Consider the following 27,179-nt stretch of genomic DNA (forward strand, 5'->3'; position numbering starts at 1 on the left):
AGCTACACCTGTAGTTTTCCTTCTGTGCTGTTGAGGGCAGTCTAGTGCAAATCAACCGTTGGTGAGGAGCCGAATCTTCACCCGAAGGAGCCTCTATCTCTGGTTGTGGTGGACAGGAGCTCGTGAAAGTCTGTTCATATGGTCTCTGTCTATTGCCTTGTTTAACGTCTATCTAATCTGGTGAGGAAAACCTTTTGGATATAACATGGCTTTAAAACTCATCATCAACACCAGCGACCCCCCTCTAGGTGAGCGTGCATTCTTGACATTTTGACTCTGTCAACCGGTTTCCATGCATGTGTCCACCCAGCTTCAGCTCAGCTTTTTGTCATCACAAATTACTTATACGCTGCAAATGTCTTACATTTGTGATTTAAAACATATTTGAGGCTAAAGACGAGGCGATGATTTGTCAGAAGAAAAGCAGACTCAGAATCAAGCTAACTCATGTTGTTAGCTACATCAAGTAGCATCGACGTAATTAAAACTCAGCAAACGTGCTATATTTTTTGAATTGTAATTTTAAGCATAAAAACACATATGATGTTTTTATGCGTTTAATGCGTTCAAGTGTGTTTAACTGTTTGGAAAATCAAAGTTTGTTGATTCAAGTGCCCAACATCACAATAGCGCCCCCACTGTCTCGCAGTGAGAACTGCAGGCTGATGCAAGCACTTTGAAACGTGGATTCGTGGATGAGTAGAGTATTTTTGGAGGCTGCCTGGTCGGAAAGGAAGAAAAACGAATCTGATTCTGTTACTGGTCGGAAGCTATAAAACAGAAACACTCTACTAATACACATGTTAACCGGGTACATTCCTTAGTATCATTAGTAGCATAAGCATTGGAGCTGTGTCAGTTGAGTGTTGGAAAAACAAAAAGCTTTAAGTGCAGGGTGTAACACTTCTGTTTGTGACATTTAAAACATGAGAAGACAGACAGCAAACCTAACTTCAAACCATCCTAGGAGTGACAAATTATGGCAGAAATGGCATTTTGAAAAGGTATATTTAGGGGTAAATTTCAGTGGTAAATTTCAGTGCTGCATGGAAAGCAACCTATAATTTGATCTAAACTAGAGTTCTGCAATCAGAAGACTTTTGTCTTTGGAGTACATAAAAAACTACCCTGAAAAATATTTCTTAAGCAAACATAAGTGCAACTTTCTTGTGTTTCTATAAATGTTTGATATTCTTATATTGATGTTCTTATGTATTTTTTGTTTTGTGTGTATTGTGACAAATGGACCTTGAGTCTGTGATAATAAACATTCTTCTTGTGATATTACAGCAAATTTAGTCGATTGTTTGTTAGAAATCAACGTTTTTTCTTTTTTTTCCTGTATGTTGAATTAAATTACAATTAATTCGTAACCAATGGATGGGATGAATATACAACTTTGAACATTTTTTCTCTTTTAAGAAAATAGCCTTTTCCAAGGAGTCTCACAATCATTATTTACATTTAAATATATATATAATTTGATATCTTGATGATTTATCATGAAAAGTAAGAATAATAAAATAAAACCAGTGACTCAAGTTTTTTAATCTGAGCTGTGAAACAACACAAATCTGTCTGTTTTGGTTTCATAGGAGATTTTTGTGATGTCCAATTATTAAAGATGTACTCCAATGAAAATGATGTTTTTTGTGTTTTTAACATGTACTTGTGGCATTTTTTTTCTCGTTATTGTGGACAAAATTAAGTTAAAAATGGCATTTTACTTTTTTTAAACTCAAAACGTGAATCAGGAGCAGACGAAAAAATGCCATTTGAAAGCGAGCTTAACTATTTTGTAGATAATATGCTGGGCAGGCCTCAAACTCCCTGCTCTGCTCCATTCTGATGCATCTACTTGCAGAAAAGAGATTCATGAATATCTTTTTCTCGTCTGAGCTGGAATCGGGGTTACTACTGTATGGCTGGGTAGCTCCATTTTTGGAGCGCTTCCTTTGTTTCCCCGCTAATGTTAGGGTGGGGGTGTGAGGGGCTCTGAGGCTAATTTCAAAACGACAGTTTTTTTTTTCCTAAAAAAAAACGCATTATTAAAAATAAAAGACCACCAGGACCTCTTTAAAGAAGAATCAAAAGAGGTTGGAGTGGGACCTTAAAACAGAATCTGATGCTTTGTTAGAAACGTTTGCTCCTTCTGCTGCTTCAGGATCTCTTTTGGTTGCTGAACATGTGAAGAGCATCGTTCAGGTGTCGGTGGAAGAAGGCAAGAGCACCGTGCTCACCATCTCAGAGTGAGTCACTTAACTGTATTTTCTTTATTTTTCTTTAGCTTGAGTTGCTTTCTGGATGTCTCAGTCTAAACCTTTTCCTCAGCTCAGTCCAGTTCAGAGATGACAACTCCATCAGCCGGTACCTGGCCCGGATGGCTCCCGCTCTCCACCTCTATGGAGCCAACATCATGGAGGAGACCGAGGTGTGTAGAACAGACTCTGCCCTTCCAGCCCTCTGCAGCGCTGTGGGTTAGCTGGAACTTGAGCTGTGTCTGCAGGTTGACCACTGGCTGGAGTTCAGCGCTCGCCGCCTCGCTGATCCGTCCAGTAGCACATCGGCGCTGGCAGAGCTGGACAAGGCCCTGTCCCTGCGGACCTTCCTGGTCGGGCACGGCCTCACGCTGGCCGACCTGTCTGTCTGGGCTGCCCTCAAAGGTTAGCAAGGACAATTTTTTAAACTGCAAAAAGACTTGAGAAAAACTTCATTTAGGTTCTTTAAAAGTTCAAAGGTTTGATCTGAAATCAAAATGAGTCGCTTTCAGTTTTAGTGTGACGTTTGATGAATGAACAGCAGCTCTCTGTTGAAGTTCAGCTTAAGAAAAGTTTTTTTTTTCTGTTTTGGAGAAGGTCAGATGTCATTTTGCTTTTCTTTTCTGCAGCTACCAATGACTTGTCAGGTAAGGGCGGGTCGCTGCCGCACGTGAGCCGCTGGTTCTCTTTCCTGAGCTCCCAGGTTCCCTTCTCTGCCGTGGGAAACAAGTTCGCCAGTAAGAAACCTGAACCAAAAACAACCAATGTGAGTAAAATCACACCTAAAATTTAAGTTGGTTTTTCCACCAAAAATAACATTATTTGATCACACAGTAGAAATAAATGATATAAATGAACTTCAACATCATTTAAAATTCAAAAAATGGCTAAATTTCAAATTCAACAGATGATAAAGAGAACTAAATCTCAGAAACATTAACTTTTCACTCCTGACCGCTTCTGTTTTCCACAGTCGGACAAGAAAAAGCAAGACCTGGGAAAGTTTGTGGAGTTGCCGGGGGCTGAGATGGGAAAGGTGGTGGTTCGATTCCCTCCTGAGGCCAGCGGGTACCTGCACATTGGCCACGCCAAGGCGGCCCTGCTCAACCAGCACTACCAGGTCACCTTCAAGGGCAAGCTGATCATGCGCTTTGACGACACCAACCCCGAGAAGGAGAAGGAAGACTTTGAGAAGGTGAGGCTGTTTACAGAAACGGAGCACGCGACCGTGCCGAGAGGGTCCACGGCGGCGCCTTCCTAAACCGTTGGTCTGTCTTCACTTCAGGTGATCCTGGAGGACGTCGCCATGCTCCAGATCCAACCCGACCAGTTCACCTTCACCAGCGACCATTTCCCCACCATCATGCGAATGGCCGAGAAGCTGCTCGCCGAGGGCAAAGCCTACATCGACAACACGCCGCCGGAGCAGATGAAGCAAGAGCGAGAGCAGCGCATCGAGTCCAAATGCAGAAGCAACAGTACGCTTTGACCGAAGGTCCGCTCGCATCGATCACCCTGAAGTCCTGGCTGAACCTGATCTTTCTCCCCCCCACCCCAGCTGTGGAGCAGAACATGAAGATGTGGGAGGAGATGAAAGCCGGGACCGAGTACGGACAGACGTGCTGCATGAGGGCCAAGATAGACATGAACTCCAACAACGGCTGCTTGAGAGACCCCGCCCTGTACCGCTGCAAAAACGCCCCCCACCCCCGCACAGGAGACACCTACAAGTACTTTGACTTTGATAAACCCGCTAAAGCCACAGAAACACATTTTATTACCAAAACCTGTTGACATTTGCTGTTAAAGTCCCACTTCAGCCACCTTTTTTTTACCTTATGCATCCATTCCCAGTGCTCTTTTAATTATGATTATTCTGTTTTTAGCCGTTTCTAGGACGTAGTTTAATTAGAAATTCACCTGTATTGCTGGTGGGACCGTTGGTGCAGGGCAACCCCGCCCCCCTTCCCAACACGAGAGCTCGAAGAAGATTGCTTTTGGCCCGTGCTGCTTATTTTTCTACGCCACACATAAGTTCTTTCTAAAACGGCTTATTTTTGTTTCAAATTTTGCATGAGAAAAATACTCAGAAAAGCAATTTTAAGCTAAATTTTCCAAATAAATCTCCTCCATCAGGGGAAAAATGGCACAAGAACATGTTAAAAAAACAAAATTTTCTTGGGAGTGGGTCTTTAACCCTCTGCAGATGAATCTCCACACATTTTCTGGAGAAAAGTAGACACTTCCATAGTTTTGTGGTAAAATAATCTACATAGGAAAGTATGGTGGTGGTAGCTTCATGCCTCCACTTTCATTTAGACTGGACATCTGCATTTCCCAGCATGCCGTTTGCTAAAGTACCACATGTTTCTGTAGAGTCTACCCCACGTATGACTTCGCCTGCCCCATCGTGGACAGCCTGGAGGGGGTCACGCACGCCCTGAGGACCACAGAGTACCACGACCGAGACGACCAGTTCTACTGGATAATCAATGCCCTGCAGCTCAGGAAGCCCCACGTCTGGGAGTACGCCAGGCTCAACCTCAACAACACCGTGCTGTCCAAGAGGAAGCTCACGTGGTTCGTGGACCAGGGATACGTGGATGGATGGTGAGGCCGGTTCGGTTCGTCTGCTGCGACACCAGAGCAGGCGAGCTCATCTCCTCTGTGGTCCTGTTTTTCCAGGGATGACCCGCGCTTCCCAACTGTCAGGGGGGTCCTGAGGAGGGGAATGACGGTGGAGGGTCTGAAGCAGTTCATCGCAGCCCAGGTCAGTCCTCATAAAACAGCAAAGACGTGCACGTTTCTTGATGGTGCTCAGGCTTTTTTCAGTCTTTTGTTGACCTTAGTTATTGACCTTTCTGTGAATATGGGGGAGGGGGGGTTACTGGTGTTGACAGGGCCCCAAAATCTTGCTTCCCCACTTCAGTATCAAGCCAGATTTCTACTTTGCATCTCTTTCATATCATTTTATGTTGTGGTTTTGTTTGTTTGCTTTTAGTTTTTATTTTGATTTTTTTTTTTTTTAGAATTATATTTTATGTATGAAAAGTGGTTTATAAATAAAGTTTGAATTGAATGGATGTAGTAAAATGGACTAAATAGGATGGTATCTTGTTTTTTAGGGTGGGTCCAGGTCGGTGGTGAACATGGAGTGGGACAAAATCTGGTCTTTTAACAAGAAGGTACAGTTTAAAAATAATCAAAACGGTGAAGCAGAAACATTTACTGCACTTTCTGTCATTACTGTACAAACTCATACCTAACCATTAGGGCTCTATCTGAACATGTTTAACTCAAACCACTAAGCTGGCTTTAAATATCCATTTTTATAAATCTTTAGTAGGTAAATTATTTAAAAAGTAAAGAAAGAAACTTCACTTTGTCGCCCCAACGGTCAGGCAGAGCCACTAATCGTCTCTTTCAGTCCTACTCCCTCCAGCTCGCCGCATGCTTCGATTTTTCGCTCAAATCCGCTGAATGTTTTTGTGCCAACGTTTTCCAGCCTTTGGTTGGGCGTTTGTCGCTGCTGGCATGGCTTCAGTCTGCTCTGCTGCTCATGCTGTACATGCTTTCATCTCCTTCACCTCCTCCATTCCCGACACGCATTATTCTAGTGAATGAAACGCCCTTCTGTCTGTGTTTTTCTGTTTTTTTCCCCCTCATTTCCAAAACCAAGTTAATGAGAGTAGGTAGGTTATGTGATTTACTCCAATAAGAGCCGTTGTGACAAACCCAAACATGATGAATAAAAATGTTTTCTTCTTTTTTCACTAAACGTGCCCCCTCCTAACCTGAAGAAGCTGAATGCTTGCATGAGGCCTTTCCTTAAAGCCGCGTGTCGTTTTAGTGAAAGAAGGACGGTTTGCATGTTCCGGATCCATAAAACGCCCCTGCTAATAAAGTTCCTCTTCATGGATACTTCACGCAGAATCCTTGACTAATCCAAAGAGCAGATTTTTATGATTTATTGGTTTATTAAACTGTTTTTAAAGGAGGTATGAATTCATTGAGTAAAGTAAAAAAATATTTAAAAAAGCAGTTTTCTTTATTTGTAGTAATTTTAAAAAGTGTAGAGATCTATATCTGGTATTTTTTTTTGTCACCTCCTGTGATTTATGGAAAAGTCGTCGTCTCATCTTCAAACAGATTTATTTTGACAAAAAGTTCTTCTTTTCCATAATTTCAAATGACCCACATTCCACTGCAGCTTCCTCCTCTTTTGATTCTCTTGTGCTGGTTTGGTTGCATCTCAGGAATACTCATGCTCTGATTTTTTGGGGGTTTTAAAGAGACGTTAAAAAGCCTTTAGCTGAACACTGCTGACATGCAGAAGCTGCAGAAAACATGGGAGCTAATTTAATGTAGTGTATGTCCCACCTTCTTCTATATAATTTGGATTTAAAAATGGTTTATGTCAAGCGATCAAAGCAAAAATAAGACAGAAATGTTTATATCTATCCAGTAATAAATTACACATAAGATAACTGATTGGAAAATACTCATACGTCCACATACACTTGTATTTAGCTCTTTTGCATTCAGTTCATGACAGAATGATACTAATAAATGTTAAGATTGTCAAAAGGAGTTCTATGGATTGCTTGAAAGGGAGCAAACTTTTATAATCCCACCCCTGCTTTGCTTTTACTCACCTTTTATCTTCTTTACCCGAATGATCATTATCTGGTTTGTAACTTCTGATCAGTTATTTATACTTTACCATCACAGATTCAGGTCATTAAAAAACCCAAAGTATCAATAAATCACACGACAAAGATGAAGTACATAATAATTATGTAAATAGTCACATCATTATTTCAGCAATCATCATTAAATATACAGATCAAGTATCAATAATATGTGCAGATTGTTTGTCATTGGATAAAATGGCAAATATATAAAACGGGAGAATAGATTTTTACGAAATACTTATTTGATCATCAGGAATCCTGAATTTAAATCAAAGTGGAGTAATTAGAAACTAATCACTTTAATCATCTGCAATAATTGATTACTTTTTGTTTTATTTTTTTTAAATTAACGCACACCTGGAATTCCTGATAAACGTCTGTGTTTTATTAATCTGCATAAGTGTGCAAAATCATTTCATAACATTTCACTATCAACGATTAAAGAAACTCCAAAACCAAAACAAGCTGGAGTTTTGTTTACAACAACCTAAAAGCACTTTAGCTGGGTCGTTTCTTTCAGAACTGTTGAACATTTATGATCATATATGATTAGATTCTGCATTAAAAATGTCTAAAACTTCAAATGTTGTGGTAGCATGAATGTGAGTATTCATGACTTACTCATATCAATGGTACCATTTATTTCCTCTCTGTAGACGGTCCCTTGGCTGCATCTCACTTTTTTCATTAAAAAAGCAAACTTTCAAGTTGAGACAAACCAAGAGACACTTTTTGTCAGTTAAAAACGTTTATGAAGAGTTATTGAGGCCATAAGTCAGAACCTGTGAACATCTTGCCAACTAAATTAAAAAGTCTGGATAAGTTGAAGATTAAATATCTATCCATCTTCTAGACCCGTTTTGTCCCTTTCGGCGTCACGGTGCCTGCAGGAGCATCTCGCGGTCAATCGTGGGCGATGGCAGGGGACGTTCTGGACAGGTCGCCAGTCTGTTGCACACACCCATACACACCTAGGGACAATTTAGAGTAATTTAGAATATGAAGCATGTTTTTGGACGGTGGGAGGAAGCTGAAGTCCCCGGAGAAATCCCACACATGCAGGGGGGGAGAACATGCCAACTCCACACAGAAAAGTCCCCCATTGATGTTCTATTTCAAGTCCCCCAGCTGGGACTTGAACTAGGGGCCTTCTTGCTGTGAGGCAAGAGCGCTAACCACTGCACCACAGCGCAAAGATTAAATAGATAAAATGAATACACGATGGATCTGGACATTCCTGCTATATAGTTCGAAGATTGTTTATTTGGAGAAGTATTAAAAAACGTTTGAAATATTTGACTTTACAGAAACAATCTCGCCTGAATTGGACTAAATTTTGAAATATTTGTTTGAATTATTTAATCTAATCTTAATTTAAAAAAACTCCCTCATTTATGAATAGAATATTCCTGATTTAAGTGAATTCACTTAAATTCCATTTAAATAGACGAGATTCAGTAAACATGTTCTAACTTCATTAGTAGTCTGCTGTGACAGTTGAAAACTCAAGTACGTTTCAAAGAAATGTATTTCTCTCATACAGTATTTGTTGTTGACCTTTCGGTTTTGCCTTCAGGGGGGGTAAGAGCTAAATGTCGGTGCGTTTGGGAGTTTTTGTAATTGACGAGAACTGAAGGATCCATTGGGTCTAAATGTGTCTGTCCTCTCTCTCTCTGTTCCTTCCTTCCTTGTATCTGACATTAAACGGCATCTCATTCTTCTGTTTCCAAGCTGCCTGTTAGCTGTCTGAAGGTACTCCTCCTCCACGGCCTCCTCATCCTCACCCAGCCTGCTTCAGTCATGCTTCATCCTAAAGCTTTTCATGCAGTATTTTACCAGCCTAACTACCAGTTCACACAATAATTTGGTGTTTGTATCACAAAATGTGAAATTCAGATGTTCTTTTCCAAAAGGATAAAAATCAGCAGCTGCTGCTGATTTTTATCCTTTTGAAAAAGAACATCTGAATGGACCTATATCAAATTTTGTGATACAAACACTAAAACTTGGCATTGACGTACCTCAAGCCCGTGTCACGCAGCCACTATGAACACTTTACACATTTTCCACGTATGACATTTCGGGCTTTCGCGATACATGTGTGATATGCATTTCGTAAGTCTTTCATTCATTCGGCGATCTGCACAAATGTCAAAAGGTTTCGGGCGATGCGGTTTTAACGGGAATTCGGTTCAGAAAATTTTGCTCGGTTGAGAGTTACGCAGTTTGAGCGTATTTTATATTGTTTAGGCGCAATTAATACGTAAATCTTGTGCAGCTGTGCTTACATTTTTGCAAGATGCACATGCAAATTTGTGTCTTTCCGCAGACGTTCCATGTATGTGTAACAGACCTTTCAAGTTTGTAACACAGTTGTATAACTTGAGTATCGCGTACACGGCGCACATATCGCGTTAAAATTACGTGATTGACACACACATTTTTGGCCAGATTTGGCTTTATTTGTACTTTATCTCTGGTTCATTCATTAAAATTTCACGCAAAGGCCACAGCGTTTTTTGTTTTTTTTCAACGTAGTTTCTTTTATGACCAATCTTCACCCATGCAAAATGTAGGTAGTGTCTGTGTGACACGGCCTTTAGGATCCGCTCTTTCGGAAAAAGTTTTAAAACCAAAAAATATTTACTGTTGTGTAGAAACCTCTCAAGTTAAAACACTGCATTTTGTGCTTTAACAGCTAATGTGGTTGAGACTGGGGCTAAAAGAAATTAAATGTTTTTATAGCTATTGAGTGAATGGTTGCCATCTTTAAAAATGGCCGCCATCTCTATAAATGGCTGCATCTTCATAGACTGAAAACGTGCTTTTCTGAAAGAGGGTATCCTGAGGTACATCCACAACAACTTAAAAACTCACTGCAAAGGCATTTTTATCACTTAATTGGTCAAATGACTCTTGTTGCTTTTTATGACCAAAAACAAATTAGGATTAAGAATGATAAATAGTAAATAAAGTTGAATATAAATATAGTAAAATATAATCCCTGTTCCACAGAATTTGCAGTCTTACTATGAGTTAAAATGTGAACACGTAAGATTTTGAAAGCCACTCTCTGCCCCCTCTGCTCGACATCTACCCCCCCAGCTGCCTCAGCACAGCCTGGCATCACCACTGGCGACTTTCTCTCCATCATCATCGATGATGACTCGATGATGACCTGGCGTTACAGGTCAATGCGAACAAGAACAGGCTACGATAGCTTCTGGTGTCCTTAGAATCTTACATCTTTACATTTCTTGTTTCTTTTATAAAAACTTTGAGTTTTTGTACATGTCTTGTTTTTCGGCATTCGTAGCAAAGGGGAGTTGCTGCTAAAATTTTGTTTTACACTGTCCATAAAACTATTCTAATTAAACCAGGTTCAATATAACCTGGCTGGTAAAATGGTGCTAGCAGGCGATGACTGAATAAACGATCAGAGCAGCTTCTTCTTCTTTTTCTTCTTCTTCTGTTGTCCTCCTCCAGTTATCCGTGCACGAGGCGGCTTGCTCAAGTTTTTCTTTGTTTTGCCAAAAAGAAGTTTTTACGACGATCACATCCTGCTTCGTCCTGTCACTGTGCAGACCCTGCTTGGATGGATGTGCTTTTAGTAAATGTCTCTCGTTCCACTGACTTGTTGAGTTTCTCCTGTCTTTGGTTTTGTATCAGGTGATTGACCCCGTGGCTCCCAGGTTCACGGCTCTGTCCGGCTCCTACGTTGTTCCTGTTTCTATCCCAGAAGCCAAAGAGGAGATGAAAGAAGTGGCAAAACATCCCAAGGTCAGCCGTTCTTTGAGCATTATAAGTGTTTTTGTGGAAGTGGAGAAGTTCCATACCTTCATCTGCTGGGTTTTTTTTTTTATGCTGAAGTGTCTGGAATCATCACTTTGCAGCAGCATCTCCTATTTGAAGGTGTTACTACCTTAATGAAACATTTACAAAGTGAAGAAAACCAACCTTTTACCTATTCTGTCATCATTCTGAGGAGCTTGTAGAAGAATATGCTTCATTCTCGTTGGCACAGTAGTTTAACTCAAACAGTTTAAAGGACTTTTCAACACAAATGACCGTTTCAGATCATTGATCATCTCAAAGTTTCAACTTGAAGAAATCAGTTCACCACCTACGTCAGGTCCCGCAGCAGTCCTGGATTGCAAGGACCAGATTGTTTCCGCAACTCTTCTTTCCTATTGCACCTTTGAGCAAAAATGTCGTCCCTGCCATGTGCTCAAGACACACAAAAATTTACCCTCAGTACCCCCCGTCCCACAACCAAGATTTTGTTGACCTTTGACCTCGGAAAGAGAGTACTATCTTGAGATTTTAAAGAAAAAACTTAAGTATTAGCTACAAATTTTTAACTCTTTGATCTCCTAACTCCTCAAGCATCATTGGGAAGCTGCTTGGGGTCAAAATGCTGGCTTTAAAGTTCGTAGATTTTAAACGGGGCTAATGTTTCGCCATAGGCTTGTACATCTTTTACCAGAATATTTTGAAATTTTAAAAGGCTGATGCCATGTAAAATCGATTTTTTGAGCTCTTAAGTGTATTATAATGTTCATTCCTCACCAAAAGAAACCCCTAAGCTGTATTTTGATCCATTCACGCATTTCTGAGCATACCTCTAATAACCTGCTCTCTGAGCACCAGCCCTCCCAATCCACAAAAACGAGCGGATTCTCACGAGCTGACATAGACCAGCTAGGCCCGCCCCTTCCAGGAAGAGTCTGAGCTGCCAGCCCCGCCCCCAGGCTAGCAGTGATCGGCAAAAACGCTTTCCTTCTATACGAACAATATGCACATCCATCTTTGTAAAAGTTGGAATGTTGTTTGTTTTCGTGGTGGCAATGCAGACACGCTGCTTCAGGTTGGCGGCGTGATATGTGCGACACCCACAAGAAATGATAGGCGGAGCCTCAGAGAGCTAGTCGTCTTACGTCTTGGTAGGGAAAGAACAGCGAAAATAACTCGGATTTAATTAAAGGTTTTTTTTGTGTGTGCTGGAGGTAATATACCAGCATATAGGCCTTTTAATACATGAATCATTGAAGATATGCCACATGATACATTTTAAAAGGAATGAAGAAAGCGGATAACAAAAAGCGCTGTTGCCAAGGAAAGTCCAAAATGTACTTTTGTAAATTTTTCTAAAAATGACGTACACCTGTTCGTCACCCTCAGGCGACCAAAAACTCAAACGGTTGCTATGGAGATAAAACTAACAGAAATGCTTTCATTTTGAAAAAAGTGAATTTTTCTAATGAATTTATCCTGTGCAGCTTTGAGCAGAGGGGGAGAGTGAGGTACGTTTAGCAACCGATCAGCTAATTGGGGCGAGTCAAAGGGAGGTGCGAGGACAGGGCCAAGTCAGAGTGTTTGGATCGGTGTTCTGCTGCAGAACCGAAGAGCTTTTGAGTGCAACGCGACGATCCAATGGAGGAGATTCTGATTTGCTGTGTTTAAGTAGTCCACCCCCTGAAGCTACCGATCAGGCCCACACCATTACATTACCGCCACCATGTCCGACTGTTGGCTTGATGCACTTTTGAATTCACTGTTAGAACTTCCAGAAAGTTCTTGTTTTGTCCTAAATATTTTTTTGATGTTTTTGACAAAATGAAGGCGAGTCGTAACATTTTCTTACTCTCCTAAATTGCCTCCCTCCAGAATCCTGAGGTGGGGGTGAAGGAGGTTTGGTACGGGCCCAAAGTGTTGGTGGAAGGAGCAGACGCCGAGACTTTCAAAGAGGGAGAAGTGGTCACCTTCATTAACTGGGGGAACCTCATCATCACCAAGATCAACAAGTATGCGTGACCACCATATGACCTGCTGCGCTCTGAGAAAGTCACTCACAGATTTTTTTTCCCCTCTCGTTTAGGGGGGCTGACGGGAAAGTTGCGTCCTTAGAAGCTCGCCTGAACCTGGACAACAAAGACTTCAAAAAGACCACGAAGATCACCTGGTTGGCCGACACAACCAGCGCCCCCACCATGCCCGCCGTCTGTGTCAGCTACCAGCCGCTCATCTCCAAAGCGGTTCTCGGCAAGGATGACGACTTCAAACAGTACATAAACAAAAACACCAAGGTGAGCCCCTGTACCTGCCCTCAGCCCGCCACCCCCAGACCACCAGCTTTACAGGACTTTACTCTGCCATTTGCTCTCAGATGGAGGAGAAGATGGTGGGAGATCCGTGTCTGAAGAGCCTCAAAAAAGGCGACATCATCCAGTTACAGAGGCGGGGCTTCTACATCTGTGATCAGCCCTACGAGCCAATCAGGTGAAAGCAGGAACTTGCACCGACCTGTCACTGTTGCACTTTATGGAACCAGTTACCAGCATCCCCCTCCCCCCTTTTTTTCAGTCCCAACAGCTGTAAGGAGAGCCCGTGTGTCCTGATCTACATTCCTGACGGACACACGAAGGAGATGCCGACTGCGGGATCCAAGGATAAAAGCAAGAGCCAGACCGCCAACAGCACGGTGAGGGGCGCGGCGAGACACACGGCGAGACACGGCTGCTCAGCTTTCATCATAAATATCCACACAAGGCAACAAAATACACCAAAAAGTCTTAATTTAATTTATTAATCTCAACAGTAAATACTTTTACAATACACAAGATGTGGAAAAAAATAAAAAATATATATAAAGAACAAGTTACAATGTTAAAATTTAAATACTAGAAAAAAGAAAAGAAAAATAATATAAATTTAAATACTACTACTAGTATTATTTTTTTACAGTTTGAAAATTTAAAACAAAAGCACAAAAGTAGACATTGAAATCTTTATAAAACATATTTAAAAATTGAGAAAAGTGTTGTAAATTAAACAAATATGTATTTGAAGAAATACAGAAATTTTGAATAATAGTTGCAAATTATTTTTGATCTTGACGCAAAAACACCCCGGCAAATTAAAATGCAGTAGTGTTTAAGTAACTTTTAGTGAAGTTAAAACGCACAAGAAATTAAAATGTTAATTTTAATTTTAATTACGTGACAGAATAAGCTGTGTTGAGGAAGGAAATGGAAAAAGCATTTTGGTGGATTGCTTTTTCATTTTATTTTTGAGTCAAAAAATGCAGCTTCATTTTGACAATGAAAAAGCATTTCTGGTTTTGACTTTGCTTTTTATTTATGCTACAGAATTTTTATTTGAAATTTGGTACCAGAAAACAACACACCGGAAATGCAATTGATTCTTTTTTTTATTTGAAAAATTAAATTGTTTTTAAATTGAATTTTAAATCATCAAATCCACCCTGAAATTGCATGATCAAATTGAATTGCCAATTGAAAATTTAGCCTGTTTGCATTAGGAGTGGAAAGAGCTCTAATCTTCTAATATAGGATAGCATCAGGATGGGCTCCTCCAGGTTTCCCTTGGTTTCTCTTGCGTGTTCTAGTTGACTGCACACACGTGAACCAGGTAATCAGTCATGAGTAGGGCTTGGATATCTGGAAACCTTGCAGACACACCGGCCTTCAAGGCTTGCAGTTGCCCGCCCCTGACTTAGGTTGAAGGCTCTTCCAGGTACCAGCTGAACATAACCAAACTTCTACCTGCAAACTCATTCCTCGTTGTGCTTTCAGCCGGACGCCACCTCAAAGGCTGCTGCAGCTCCTGCAGCTCCTTCCTCCGCCTCAGCAGCTGACCTCTTCTCAAGAATCACGGCACAAGGCGACGCCGTCCGCCAGCTGAAAGCCGCCAAAGCTCCTAAAGAGGAAGTGGACAAAGCTGTTCAGCAGCTGCTTTCTCTAAAAGTAAGCTGGTGTTCATCAAACCTTCAATGTAACGTGATGATCCCTTATTTAGGGCAAATGCATACAAGTAAAAGAATCTGGATTTTTTTGGTAACGCTTTCTTTTACAGTACAGTACTTACAGTGTACTTAAGTGGTATTTACATGGTACTTTTTGTGTAACTACTGGGTACTTTCAGGGTACTTACATGGTACTTTTTATGGAATTTACTGGGTACTTACAGTGTGTTTACATGGTACTTTCAATGGGACTTTACTGGGTGCTTACATGGTACTTTTTTGTGTCTACTCTGTACGTACCGTGTATTTATATGGTACTTTTTGGTTCATACCTATGTGGTACATACTGGGTATTTATAATATTCTTACTGGGTATTTACATTTTGTGCAGAGGTGTCTTTTATGGTACTTACCACATGTAAGAACAAGGTAAATAAAGTACCTTGACCTTTAGGTCTGCACTCCCTGCATGTTTCATTGTATTTACCATGAATTTACCACAGAAACTACCCCTTAAGTACACTGAAACTGTAACTGTAAAAGAAAGTCAGCCCTATTTCCACTCAACTACATGGTACTTTCATTACTAAATACTGGGTATGTTCACTTGAATATTACGTGGTACTTACCCCTTAAGTACAATGAAACTGTACTGTAAAAGAAAGTCAGCCCTATTTCCACTCTATTACATGGTACTTTCAGTAGTAAATGCTGGGTATGTACATGTATTACCATCCCGTACAGTGTACATACACACTTGGTCTTCTGACCTCACCAAATGAGACAATGCTAACTTGTTTGTAAAGGTCAAATAACTGCATTGTAAAAACATATTCCTACTTCTTGTAACATGAGGCAAATTTAAAGAGAAACAAGACAGCAGTGAAAACAACAATCTTTAATATGATACATGTCTGCTGCATACAGTGTCATCACAATGAAATATGTTTTAAGTACAAAACAATAGAAAGGAGCATTCCAAAAAAACACATTATTGGCCTGAGGGTCGTGCTTTTTGTCCGTCAAAGTTCTTTCAGCAGAGTTTGGTAACAGTTCAGGACTTCTTCAGGGTCCTGCACTGAGAGGAGAGATGTTGAGGATGTTAGATGCATGTTAGAGAAAGGAAAAAAAAAAAAAAAAGAAATTCTTTCAGCAGAGTTTGGTAACAGTGCAGGACTTCTTCAGGGTTTGTAACTGCAAGAAAATTCACTATATGAGCTCAAATGAACATAAAAAGCATAACGACTTTGATGAAGTACAAAGTATATTTTACTTATTTAATCATTTCTGTAATGAGTTTGATAAATCTGTGAATTCCTTATTGCTTTGACTGAAATGCTTGAAATTAATCAATTATCCTCATTTATAAACATGATAATAAATTATTCAAAACTTTATATTTTAGTTACATAAAAAAAAACAACAAAAAAGAAATCAAAGGAAGAAAAATCAAAATTGCCATGTACCATGTAAATACCACTTAAGTACACTGTAAGTACTGTACTGTAAAAGAAAGCGTTACCTTTTTTTTTTACATTATAACTATTTGTTTTTTGTTGTGCAGTTCTCATTTAACCAAATTGAATAGAGTGTTATAAAATGTTAAATATTGCTTTAAAATATCAGTATTTTAACAATGTTTTGTTCTGCAGGCGCAGTTTAAGCAGCAGACGGGTGTCGAGTACAAACCAGGCATGGCCCCTCCCACTTCTGCGGCGGCGGCCGTGGCCACTCCATCAGACTCCTCCTCCTCCTGTCCGTACACGCGAATCGTGGAACAGGGAGAGGTGGTCAGGAAGCTGAAAGCAGAGAAGGCTCCAAAGGTCTGGAGGTTTTGTTTGCTCGTTTGAAGCTTCTTCTGGTGTCCTGTCCTCTCTGTGTGCGCCTACGCTCTCACAAAGTTCTCTTCCTCTGCTGCATGAAACGTCTCTGTCACTGAAACCAGGACCAGGTGGATGCTGCCGTGAAGCAGCTCCTCGCTCTCAAGGCGGAGTTTAAAAAGATCACGGGACAAGATTACAAACCGGGGATGGCCACTGCTGCTTCCTCTGCTTCCTCCTCTGTGGTTCCCTCTTCTCCTTCCTCCTCCTCCTCCTCTGCTACCTCTTCTTCTTCTTCTTCTGTGGGGCTGTATGAGCGAGTGGCAGAGCAGGGAGACATCGTGAGGAAACTGAAGTCTGAAAAAGCCCCAAAGGTATCAGGAGACGAGCTCCAAAACAAAGCGGGCGTTGGAATATAAAATCTGATGAGGATTCTGTCGGATATATAACCACATGGGCAGCTCCTCCATTTCATCTAAATTCCTTTCTTTTAGCTAACACATATTTAGGGTCAATGAGATTAAACAAACAGGTTTTTTATTGATCATCTGTGTTCCTCAGGACCAGGTTGATGCAGCAGTGAAGCAGCTACTCGCCCTGAAGGCCGATTACAAACAGATCACCGGCCAGGAGTACAAGCCGGGAGCAGCCCCAGCTCAGAAAACCGCCCCCGCACCAGTCCAGAACACCCCCAGCCCAGTTTCATCACCCTCCAGCCTATATGAGAAGGTGTCTGAGCAGGGAGAGGTGGTCCGAAAGCTGAAGTCTGAAAAAGCCCCCAAAGTGAGTCCTCTCTGCTGTTTTTAGAGCATCAGCCGCAGGTTCTGCTCTGACCTTTGACCTCCTCGCATTGATGCTTTTCAGGATCAGGTTGATGCTGCAGTGAAACAGCTGTTAGCCCTGAAGGCCGAGTACAAACAACAGACCGGACAAGATTACAAACCTGGATCACAGCCCCCTGCAAGCCCCGCTCAGGCCCAGTCCAGCCCCGCTCAGGCCCAGTCCAGCCCCGCTCAGACCCAGTCCAGCCCATCTCCACCGGCCCAGGAACTCTTCTCACAGGTGGCTCAGCAGGGAGAGCTGGTTAGGAAGCTGAAGGCGGAGAAAGCCCCCAAGGTAAAGATGAATGAACAGCTGTGTACAGGGAAGTACAGAATGCACTAAACGCGCATTTAGACAATGGTGTTCACACTGGACAACCAGTGCTGCTGTTTGCTAGCGCATAGCCACCGACTACTGGAGGAGACTTGGTGCAAATCTGATGAAATGGGCACCAACCGAAACGGTTCATGTAATGACGGATATGGATTACCGTCGTGTCAGGAGAGCAGCCGTGGTTTATCTTTATTTTAAAGTACAAACGCAGATGTTGTCAGGTTTGTTGCAGTGTCCGGTTTCACCAGATAAACCAGCAACTCTCTGAGTTTGGTGAGTGTTGCTGTCTGCTGCAGGTCCTGTGCCTGAATGACGGCCACTTCCAGCGATACTTCCGTAGGTCGCTAACAAATGTTAGTCCCTGATTAGTCAAAGTTCAACCGGGGTTTAGTTGACAACGTGCATTTTATACATAATGCCTGAAAACAGTTGTAAAAACTTGCGTTGCTATGTGTGAACGCGAGAGCTTTAGACACAGAAGCCCAAAACGCACATTTATGTGACTTTGTAATGGAAGTGGCCACTAGAACCATTGACAGTAAAATAAGAACGTTCCAAACAGGAAGTACCCCCTGGTCCCAAAGAGCCGAAATCCGGTCGACTTCTATAGAGAGATAAACAGTTGCTACTAAGTCATTCTACTAGTCAAAATAACCATTCTTGCTCTGATACATTTTATTATCCTTTTTTTTATCATCTTCTTGCTAATTGCTTTTTTCTTTTTTTCTTGATATATTTTTTGTAGTGCTAGTTATTCAAGTTATAAACTGACCAATCAGATGCCTCAATAACAGTAGCTGGCTTCGCGTCCAACGTTCAAGGCGCTTGACTGACAGATTCTCCCGAGCCTGCTTTCATTAGAAGGGGTGTGGCCTTCTAACATGCTCACTCCCGATTGGTTCCAACGGGGTGAAGGATGTATCGCAGAAAAATGGCAACTGAATTGACTTTAATTGGTTGGAACCATGGGTGACGTCACAGGCAACACGTCCAGTTATATTATCCAGTCAATGGTTTGAACGCGTGCTGTCGAGGGCGGTGTGAACGTTTTTGCAGCTGAACCTCGGTTCTGTGGTTTCAGGACCAGGTGGACCAAGCTGTGAAGACTCTGCTGGAGCTGAAGAACAAGTACAAGTCTGTCACTGGAGAGGACTACAAACCGGTGGCTGCTGCTGGAGCTGCTGGAGGAGAAGACAAAAACCGCAAGGAGAGGGAGAACAAGTCTGAGAAACAGGGAGGAGGAGGAGGGAAGAAGGGCAAAGGAGACAAAGCTGCTCACAGCAAGGAGTCATCTGGAGGAGCAGGAGGCTCTGGAGAAGGTCAAGGTCCCAAAAAACAGACACGGTGAGAGACTGAAGGCTGTTTGAAGGAGGTCTGTGATCCATCTCTGTAATTACTGTCTTCTCACATACCTGTCTGACTTCAGCTGAACCTCCTGCAGAAGTCATTTAGAGGATTTGAGGAACAAAATGTTATTTTTCTCCCCGTTTCTAATTTTCCTGAGCTATGGTTTCCTGTGATGAGGGGAGTGTGTGATGGATTCAGTTCATGCTGGTCAACGTTTTCACAGAGTGCTTTCGGCAATAAAAGTCTTCACGCTGACAGGAGCTCTGGATCATTTCTGTTTTGAAGACCCACCCCAATCATCTCATCTACAATCTATTGTAAACACATTCTCAGCGGTCATTTAATTATCATTATGCCTTTTTTTTAGCCAAAATTGAAAAAAAAAGTTTCATTTTCTAGGACATTATTTCTGCAGGGCAGCAGCATTAGAAATTGTGGGCGGGACCATTGGCGTGGGGCAACTCAAGCCCCCCTTACCCTCCCCGTTGCTGAGAGCTCTCTGTTGACGCCATCTCCCACTAGCTTACTGCCCCTCACCCTCAAAAAATAGCTAATTCAAAGCGATTCTTATAAATAAATACTCAGAAATGCAATTTTAACCTTAATTTTCTTTATCTTAACTCCTCCATCATAAAAAAAATGCCACAAGAACATGTTAAAAACACAGAAAACGGGTTTTTATCGGTTTTAATGAGACGCTTTCTTAGACCTGAGTGGTCACCTGCAGCAGCTGAATGTCACGTGGACTGTGGCAGGACGAAGCTGCTGGTAGTTTTCTTTTTTGTCTGTCCATCGAACCTCAAAGGGGAATGACGATGTTCAAGCAGAAGATGGAGGGTTCTGCTTGTATACTCTGATGCGGTGAGTCTGGACGGTTGGCCTCATCTTCATCCGCTCGATGTCCGCCGTCAAGCTTTGATTTTGTTGCACTAAACTACTAATTATGTGAACCTCCGCTCCGTGAATCCAATCAGAAGTGTGTCTGCGCAGTTTGACATTGAATGTACAGTGGTCCGTCGCTGAGACTTTTCATGGTCTCACCCACTTTTTTTAGTGCAATGTCTTCTCTTTTTACAGTGTGTTCTTCGTCCTGATTGGGTGTAGATCCTGTCAATCAATCTCCTTTGTGCCGTGTCTCCTGTACAGAATGCGTTCAGTTGCCAAATTTACTTAGAATGCAATTAGATCTTTGTATTCGCTCCATAACACTGATCTGATATGAAGGTTGGAGCTTTGAGAGTTAAAACGAGAGAAAAGTGAGAGAATGTACATGTCTGTCTGAGAAAAGTATAAAATGTGCAGTGAGGAATATTACAGCCTTCAAACATCCATAATCCTACTCAGTGGATTTTGTTTATTGCTGTGTTTTTTTTAAAAACACTTTTCAGACTGTTGCTTCAACTTTTGATCAATATTTTGATGTTTGTTGTGAACATTTTCTTAAGCTCTTAGCCGCGACTTTTTCCTTCAGACTGTTTTGAATCTGAGACAATCTCCTTTTAAACAAGATTATAGAAAAGTGTTTTGGACATTTCTAAAATGTAAACAAAAACCCCTATATTTAGTTGACTATAGCACATAGTTTAAAGAGCCTAAATCCTGCAAAATCCACCTTTTTTTTAAAGCTTTTAGGTGTATTAGAATGTTAATTCCTCACACAAAAAAACAAGCCCAAAGTAGTATTTTCATCCGTTCACGCATTCCTCTGAAAACCTGCGCTCTAAACACCAGCCCCTCCTAATCCACGTACAGATCTGGAAGGCGGAGCCTCAGAGAGATCGAGTCGTCTTCCTTATTGGTAGGAAAAATGAGTTTCAGAAATATTTCATTAAAAAAATGGTTATTTTATGTGCCAAAGGTAATATAATATGGAAATAGTTTCTCCCGAAATGCTTAAGAAAAGCATGATATAGACCCTTTGATGTTCCAGCGTTTCCTTATAAGGGTCGTTTGTTCTGCCTTGTGAGTTTTTACAGCCCAACAGCATCAGAGATGAGTTTTTTTGTAGTTTGTCCTCTGAAGGAGTAGCTTTATCTGTGCAGAATGACATTGTTTTTGGCTGCTTTTTTTGTTTTAACATCAGGAAAAGACTGTAAAAAGACGTCAGGCGCTCTTGTTGTGTCCTGTGGTGATGCAAGCATCAGCATGCTGTTGAATGCAGTGCACCTGTAGACCGAGCATGGTAGCGATCGGCGATCTGAACGCCATCGACCAGCTTCAGAGTCAAAGGCAGGAGGGTCGGCTCTTGGCTTTTTGGCACCTTTTCATCCCGGAAACCATCTTGAATCATGACTAGAATGTTTGACTTGTTTGTATAAAATATACAAAACATTTTTCATGCTAGAATATTTTCATGCAAAATGTTTAAAGTGCAGAGAAATAACTTTTGTTCCTCAGATCCAATCTTTAATTCATTTTTTGAGTCTTTGAGTGACATTAAATGATGAAATAAAAAGGCATGAGCTAACACTCCTGTCTTGGAATGTGCCTGGTGGAGCTGAATCAGTTTTGGCATGCATCTAGACTGAAGTCGGCTGGAGGTTTTCGTTGGATAAAGTCTCAATTCAGATTGACTTCATGGTGACTAACGAGCTTGTTCTCCGTCAGGTTGGGTCTGGAAGCTAAGAAAGAGGAGAACCTGGCAGACTGGTACTCTCAGGTGAGCCTTTTTCCACACAACCCCCCCTCTGTTTTTACACTTAAAGCTCTTCTTGATGCTACTGAACGTCTACTTCTCTGCAGGTCATCACTAAAGCTGAGATGATCGAGTATTATGACGTCAGCGGCTGCTACGTCCTACGTCCGTGGTCCTACTCCATCTGGGAGGCTATCAAAGACTTCTTTGACAAGGAAATTAAGAAGCTGGGTGTGGAGAACTGCTACTTCCCCATGTTTGTGTCCCAGGCTGCTCTGGAGAAGGAGAAGACCCACATTGCAGATTTTGCCCCAGAGGTAAATCCTTTTTAAGGATGGGTTCAAAAACCTTCACAGTCCCCCTCAGTTTGATCTGGATAGATGGATGAAAACTTTATTGATCCTCAGGGAATGGCCGTCCATTCCTGCATTTGCTCATGACACAGGAATCAATAAAGGAAGTCAATAAATTAAGAAGCATTGAAAAAACATTGTTAATACTCTAAAAGCCAACAAAAACCATTAAGAGTATTTAAAAATTACCTTTTTTTGGGGGACCATACATAATTCCAGTGTATTAGTCACAGCAGCCTGCAACGCTTCCGAATAACTCTGCCAAACTTGATGTAAAGCGTAAAGCTGCGTTCACATAATACAGAGCAGTATTGAGTAATGATTTTTTTCAGAATATAAGTATAAGTTGAAGGAGCAAAAATCATTGAGGAAGAAAAAACACTTAAGTCTCTCAGGTGTACAACTTTTCAAGAGTAAAGTGCAACACTTCTGAATTATTCTGCCAAGTCTGACGCAATGCTGCATTAACACCGATTCATGCGTCAAATTAGCGTCCGCTGCCTCTTTTTATGTGTATCAAATTTAAAGCCCAATGCTTGTCCAAATTGTGTTTATAAACTAGCGCTCTGGTCACGTGTGGGAGAAGATACCGTCAGGTTTTCTAGCCTCATCACCACATGGAACTATTGACTGTATATCTCAGTTACAAAGCATGGACGACACGGATGGCGTCGAGACGTCTTTTTAAGTGAGGTTCACAATCAATGCGTCTGAATGACGCCGCCTTCAGCCGTACTTCTCTCTCTGTGACCCAGTTCAGTTGGAGGAGTGAGAACATAAAAAGAAGAAGGATGTCTTGATCCAAATTAGAAAAATATCTTAAAATTAATAAACATAAAAAACAAACAGATTCTCGTCCTTGATTGTTTTGGAGGGCATTTCTTCTTCTTCTTCTGCTGTGTTGCTGTCAGTAGCCTGACACCTACACCCCCCTCTAGCCGTTGTTAGCGAGAAACAATTACTTAAGGGAAACTGGTTATTTTGCAAAATAATACATGAATAAGCCAATACTTAATTTTATTAAATCACATATTTGTCGCTCCTAGAATAGGTTCCAATTTGGTAACAAGAGACGCCTCACATAAAACAGGGTACAAAAGTGGGTTATTAAAGTGAGTTGCACACTATCTCAGTGGAACACGGCAGGGAGTGGAGTCTGTTGCCAACAGGACTCCTCTGGTCTGAGGAGACTGAGTGCAAGACGTGGCTGGTGTTCCAGGATGCTCTTGAGCTCCGCTCCACCACCGCCTCCAGAGAGTCCAGACTTGGTCCCATTACCGAGCCTGCTCTCCTGAGCAGACCAGTTCAGTCTCTTTGTGTGTCCCTCCCCTTCAAGCACACAGCTGCAATAAAAGTCATATCTATTGATTGCTTGACTCGTCTACCATGTTTGCTTCGTCAGGTGGCCTGGGTCACCCGCTCAGGAAAGACTGAGCTGGCTGAGCCCATCGCGGTCCGACCCACCAGTGAGACAGGTCAGGGCTGAGCCTTTGCTGCATTCTGGTTAAAGCCTCTCAGGCGGTTGACATTTTTCCTCGTCTGTGTGCCGACAGTGATGTATCCCGCTTATGCAAAGTGGGTGCAGTCCCACAGAGACCTGCCCATCAAACTCAACCAGTGGTGCAACATTGTGGTGAGTTACGATGACTGGCAGCTGACGGCTTTCTTGATGCACCGCCATCTTCCTCACCTCCTTCTTCTCCCCCATTTCCTCTCAGAGATGGGAGTTCAAACACCCGCAGCCTTTCCTGAGGACAAGGGAGTTCCTGTGGCAGGAGGGACACACGGCGTTCGCCACCAAAGAGGAGGCAACCGAGGAGGTAACGCCTCCACCTTCACCAATCACGTTTAAACACAGGTGATGCAGGGACTTAAATAAATCAGTCTCTTCTGTTGTGTGTTTAGGTGATGCAGATCCTGGATCTGTATGCAAGAATTTATGAAGAACTATTGGCAATCCCAGTGGTGAAGGGCAGGAAGACGGAGAAGGAGAAGTTTGCCGGCGGAGATTACACGACCACAGTGGAGGCGTTCATCTCCGCCAGCGGTCGAGCCATCCAGGTACATCCCAGCGCCTGTGTCCTGAATCCGGTCAAAGCTGATGCCATCATGAATTTAGGAATGTTGTTCTGAAACTGCAGGGGGCTACATCTCACCACCTGGGGCAGAACTTCTCAAAAATGTTTGAGATCGTGTTCGAGGATCCAAAGAGACCGGGCGAGAAGCAGCTGGCTTTCCAGAACTCGTGGGGCATCACGACCAGGACCATTGGCGTGCTGACCATGGTCCACGGAGACAACATGGGGCTGGTGCTGCCGCCCAGAGTGGCCTGTGTGCAGGTACTGTGTGCACGGATGCAGAGACCCCTTTTTGGCAGAATCCGAATTCCTTCCCCATCCCTACATTAGATATTAGAAGGTGATCTGAATATGATAAATCTGATTAACACCAGCGAATTTCTGTGCTGCATGTATAATATCTGTATCACTTTTGAGACTGTAGCTATAAGGTGATACCAGATGGTTGAGAAAACCAACACAACGTTCGGGCCTTTGTGGTCAGGTAAACGAGCTCACCTGTAAATGGTCTCACGAGTTCATTGAGCTTCATCGTTTTCTTCTCAGGTGGTCATCATCCCATGTGGGATCACCGCATCCCTTCCAGAACAGGAGAAGGAGGCTCTGTTGGCCCAGTGCTCCAAGTACCTAAAGAGGCTGCTGGACGCTGGAGTCAGGGTCAAGTCAGACTTCAGGGACAATTACTCACCGGGATGGAAGTTCAACCACTGGGAGCTGAAGGTCTGCCATCTTTTTTCAAGGCCGCCATGTAAAGATTAACCAGTGACTTCATTAACGTTGTTCCTCGTCATCTTTCCTCCTTTAGGGAGTCCCTGTGCGTTTGGAGGTGGGGCCTAAAGACATGCAGCAGAAGCAGTGCGTGGCAGTGAGGAGGGATACGGGCGCGAAGATCACACTACCAGAGGGCGAGGTGGAGAAGAGGCTGGTCGCCATGTTGGAAGAGATCCAAGGCAGCTTGTTCAAGAAGTGAGACACGTTTATGCATTCATGTGCATCTATGAATTACTGCAGGAGAAAAAAAGCTTTTGTTATTGCTGCTGCTGTCAACAATTCAGCCAGCAGGTGGCACTGTTACACTGGAAGCAATGCACACATGCACACATACATCGACCGTTTACTCAAGGATCTTGGCAGCGTTTTTATTTTTTATTTATTTTGATTGTTGACATAAAAACCTTGCAATATTTTTTTTTTTAAAAACGTTGCACTCAAAATTACAATTTTTTCAGTCATAATTTTTTAACTATAGGACAAAATCCTTTAAATTAATTGAAGTATAATTGTACGTAAACCTACAGAGAATGCACAGCATTAATGACATTTCTATTAAACAGTGATTTATTTAGAAATGAAGCAAATCTGTGAATTTTTGTGCAGTCAAAAAACCTCTTTTGTTCGACTGACATTTATGTTTGAACTTTTAAACTTGGTTGGAAGAGACAGTTTGATGATGGAACTTTTTCAGAGTTGGAACTTTTGGTTTACATGTCTGGACGAAGTTGCTGCGTCCGAAATAATGTGCAGAAAATGGTGCGATTGTAAAATCTTATAATATAGGCTAATTTTATGGTTTGTGTTTCTTAGGGCCTCCGATGACCTCAGGAGTCACATGGTGACCGCAGACACAATGGAACAGTTCCAGAAAGAGTTGGACCAGGGCAGAGTGAGTTACTGCACCCGCAAAGCAGCCACACCTCACTCCCCATTCAACAAACATCCCTGACATGTTTCTATATTCCAGATCGTCCAGATTCCATTCTGTGGAGGAATCGAATGCGAGGACTGGATCAAGAAAACCACTGCCAAGTACGATCTCTGACATGTTGTCATTAAAATACAGAAACTGTATCCTTTTGACGATATTTTGAGATTTTGTCAACGTGAGACTTTGCGATCTTGCTTCCAAAATGAAGACCTTTTGTTTTTCCCGTCCTGCAGGGACCAGGACCTGGAGCCTGGAGCTCCATCTATGGGAGCTAAGAGTCTGTGTATCCCTTTCTCCCCTCTGAAGACCCTTCAGCCCGGTCAGATGTGTGTCAGTGGGAAGGAGGCTGCACAGTACTACACTCTGTTTGGACGTAGCTACTAAAGAGGTCCAGTCTCCACAGTAAAGGGCTTTCCATCCTCCTGTTACCTTTAATTTCTCATGTTGGTGAGGTACTGACATGTGGGCCTTAGAATGGAGACCTGCATCTGCTTTTTTTCCCTCTAAAGATGACTGTAATACACATTCTAATCAGCTAATACTTCAGATATGTCCAATCCCAGCAGGAGTTCTTAGATAAAACAGTGGGTTAGCATCTCCAGACGCACATTTTCTCCTGAAGTCTGGCTGTTTAGCTGATTATTTATGGGTTTGGGGTATTTTTTTTTAACACTTAATTCTACCATAACAGCAATTAAAGAAATTCCCTGAAAGATGTCTTGTCAGTGGAAAAGCACTTGTTCTGTTTCAGTCAGAGCTCTGCAGACAGCTGGACTCACAGTTACACCGTGGTTTTACACACCCACTCTGAGGGTCAGCTCTCATCATGTGACCTGTGGTGATGTGGAGCCGCTCAGTTTACAGCTGTGATGAACTGCTTATATTTGGTTAGAAGTCAGTGATGTTTCTTCCTGTTTACTCCTGGGAAAGACCTTTGGAGCCTGTGTATAATAAAGTCATTTTTATGACCAGCTGAGTTTTGAGGTGGTTATTTTATTTAATTTGATAAAAAATACAGTTGGAAGTTTTATTCTTGCATTTCTTAAATTCATCTTTTATAATCTTGATCTGAATTTAACCCTTTAACTGAGCAGATTTTGATAAAAAAAAATTTTTTTAAAACATTGCATCTCTTTCTCAAGACAATAGTTTGTTTTTTTTCCTTAGTGGGATTGTTATAAGGATAAAAACTATTAAAATGTGTTAATGTAGGCAATGCATTTTGATTTAAAAGAAATGTTGACTTTTCTTAGGAAGTTTATAAATTACAGTAACAAGTGAAGAAGCAAGTGAGCGATGAAAAACAGATACCTAAAAATGACTTGTACATTAAATACGCAATGTAAAAGGTAAAAGACAACTTTAAATA

At 41.9% G+C, this 27,179-nt stretch overlaps 1 protein-coding gene across 4 annotated transcripts; it reads left to right on the forward strand.

The window, feature by feature from the left end:
- Positions 1 to 26,781, forward strand: eprs1 (glutamyl-prolyl-tRNA synthetase 1). 4 transcript variants are annotated; one of them, XM_023953679.2, is made up of 35 exons: positions 1 to 248; positions 2,165 to 2,249; positions 2,332 to 2,431; positions 2,507 to 2,663; positions 2,888 to 3,024; positions 3,232 to 3,453; positions 3,544 to 3,736; positions 3,817 to 3,988; positions 4,635 to 4,868; positions 4,944 to 5,028; positions 5,384 to 5,443; positions 8,684 to 8,704; positions 10,622 to 10,732; positions 12,620 to 12,756; positions 12,831 to 13,038; positions 13,119 to 13,231; positions 13,316 to 13,433; positions 14,548 to 14,718; positions 16,370 to 16,540; positions 16,663 to 16,911; positions 17,099 to 17,320; positions 17,402 to 17,653; positions 18,774 to 19,036; positions 21,647 to 21,698; positions 21,782 to 21,991; positions 23,430 to 23,502; positions 23,581 to 23,660; positions 23,746 to 23,847; positions 23,933 to 24,088; positions 24,169 to 24,366; positions 24,652 to 24,825; positions 24,911 to 25,071; positions 25,690 to 25,768; positions 25,847 to 25,911; positions 26,044 to 26,781. In XM_023953679.2, the coding sequence occupies exons 1-35, from the start codon at positions 206 to 208 to the stop codon at positions 26,192 to 26,194; spliced, it is 5,025 nt and encodes a 1,674-aa protein (XP_023809447.1). In that variant the 5' UTR covers positions 1 to 205; the 3' UTR covers positions 26,195 to 26,781. The 4 variants fall into 4 exon arrangements, with proteins under 4 accessions (XP_023809447.1, XP_023809450.1, XP_023809449.1 ...); XM_023953682.2 differs by lacking the exon at positions 16,663 to 16,911; XM_023953681.2 differs by lacking the exon at positions 8,684 to 8,704.
- The last annotated feature ends 398 nt before the right edge of the window (positions 26,782 to 27,179 follow it).

Source organism: Oryzias latipes, chromosome 3, assembly GCF_053564925.1.
Source record: "Oryzias latipes strain Hd-rR chromosome 3, Olatipes_Hd-rR_3.1".
Taxonomy (NCBI): Eukaryota; Metazoa; Chordata; class Actinopteri; order Beloniformes; family Adrianichthyidae; genus Oryzias; species Oryzias latipes.

Excerpts from the sequence above, each read along its gene's own strand:
- eprs1 (XM_023953679.2), top strand. The coding sequence starts at position 206 with ATGGCTTTAAAACTCATCATCAACACCAGCGACCCCCCTCTAG. Across the intron at positions 2,432-2,506 it reads ACATCATGGAGGAGACCGAG|GTTGACCACTGGCTGGAGTT; the intron begins GTGTGTAGAACA and ends CTGTGTCTGCAG. Across the intron at positions 3,737-3,816 it reads GTCCAAATGCAGAAGCAACA|CTGTGGAGCAGAACATGAAG; the intron begins GTACGCTTTGAC and ends CCCCCACCCCAG.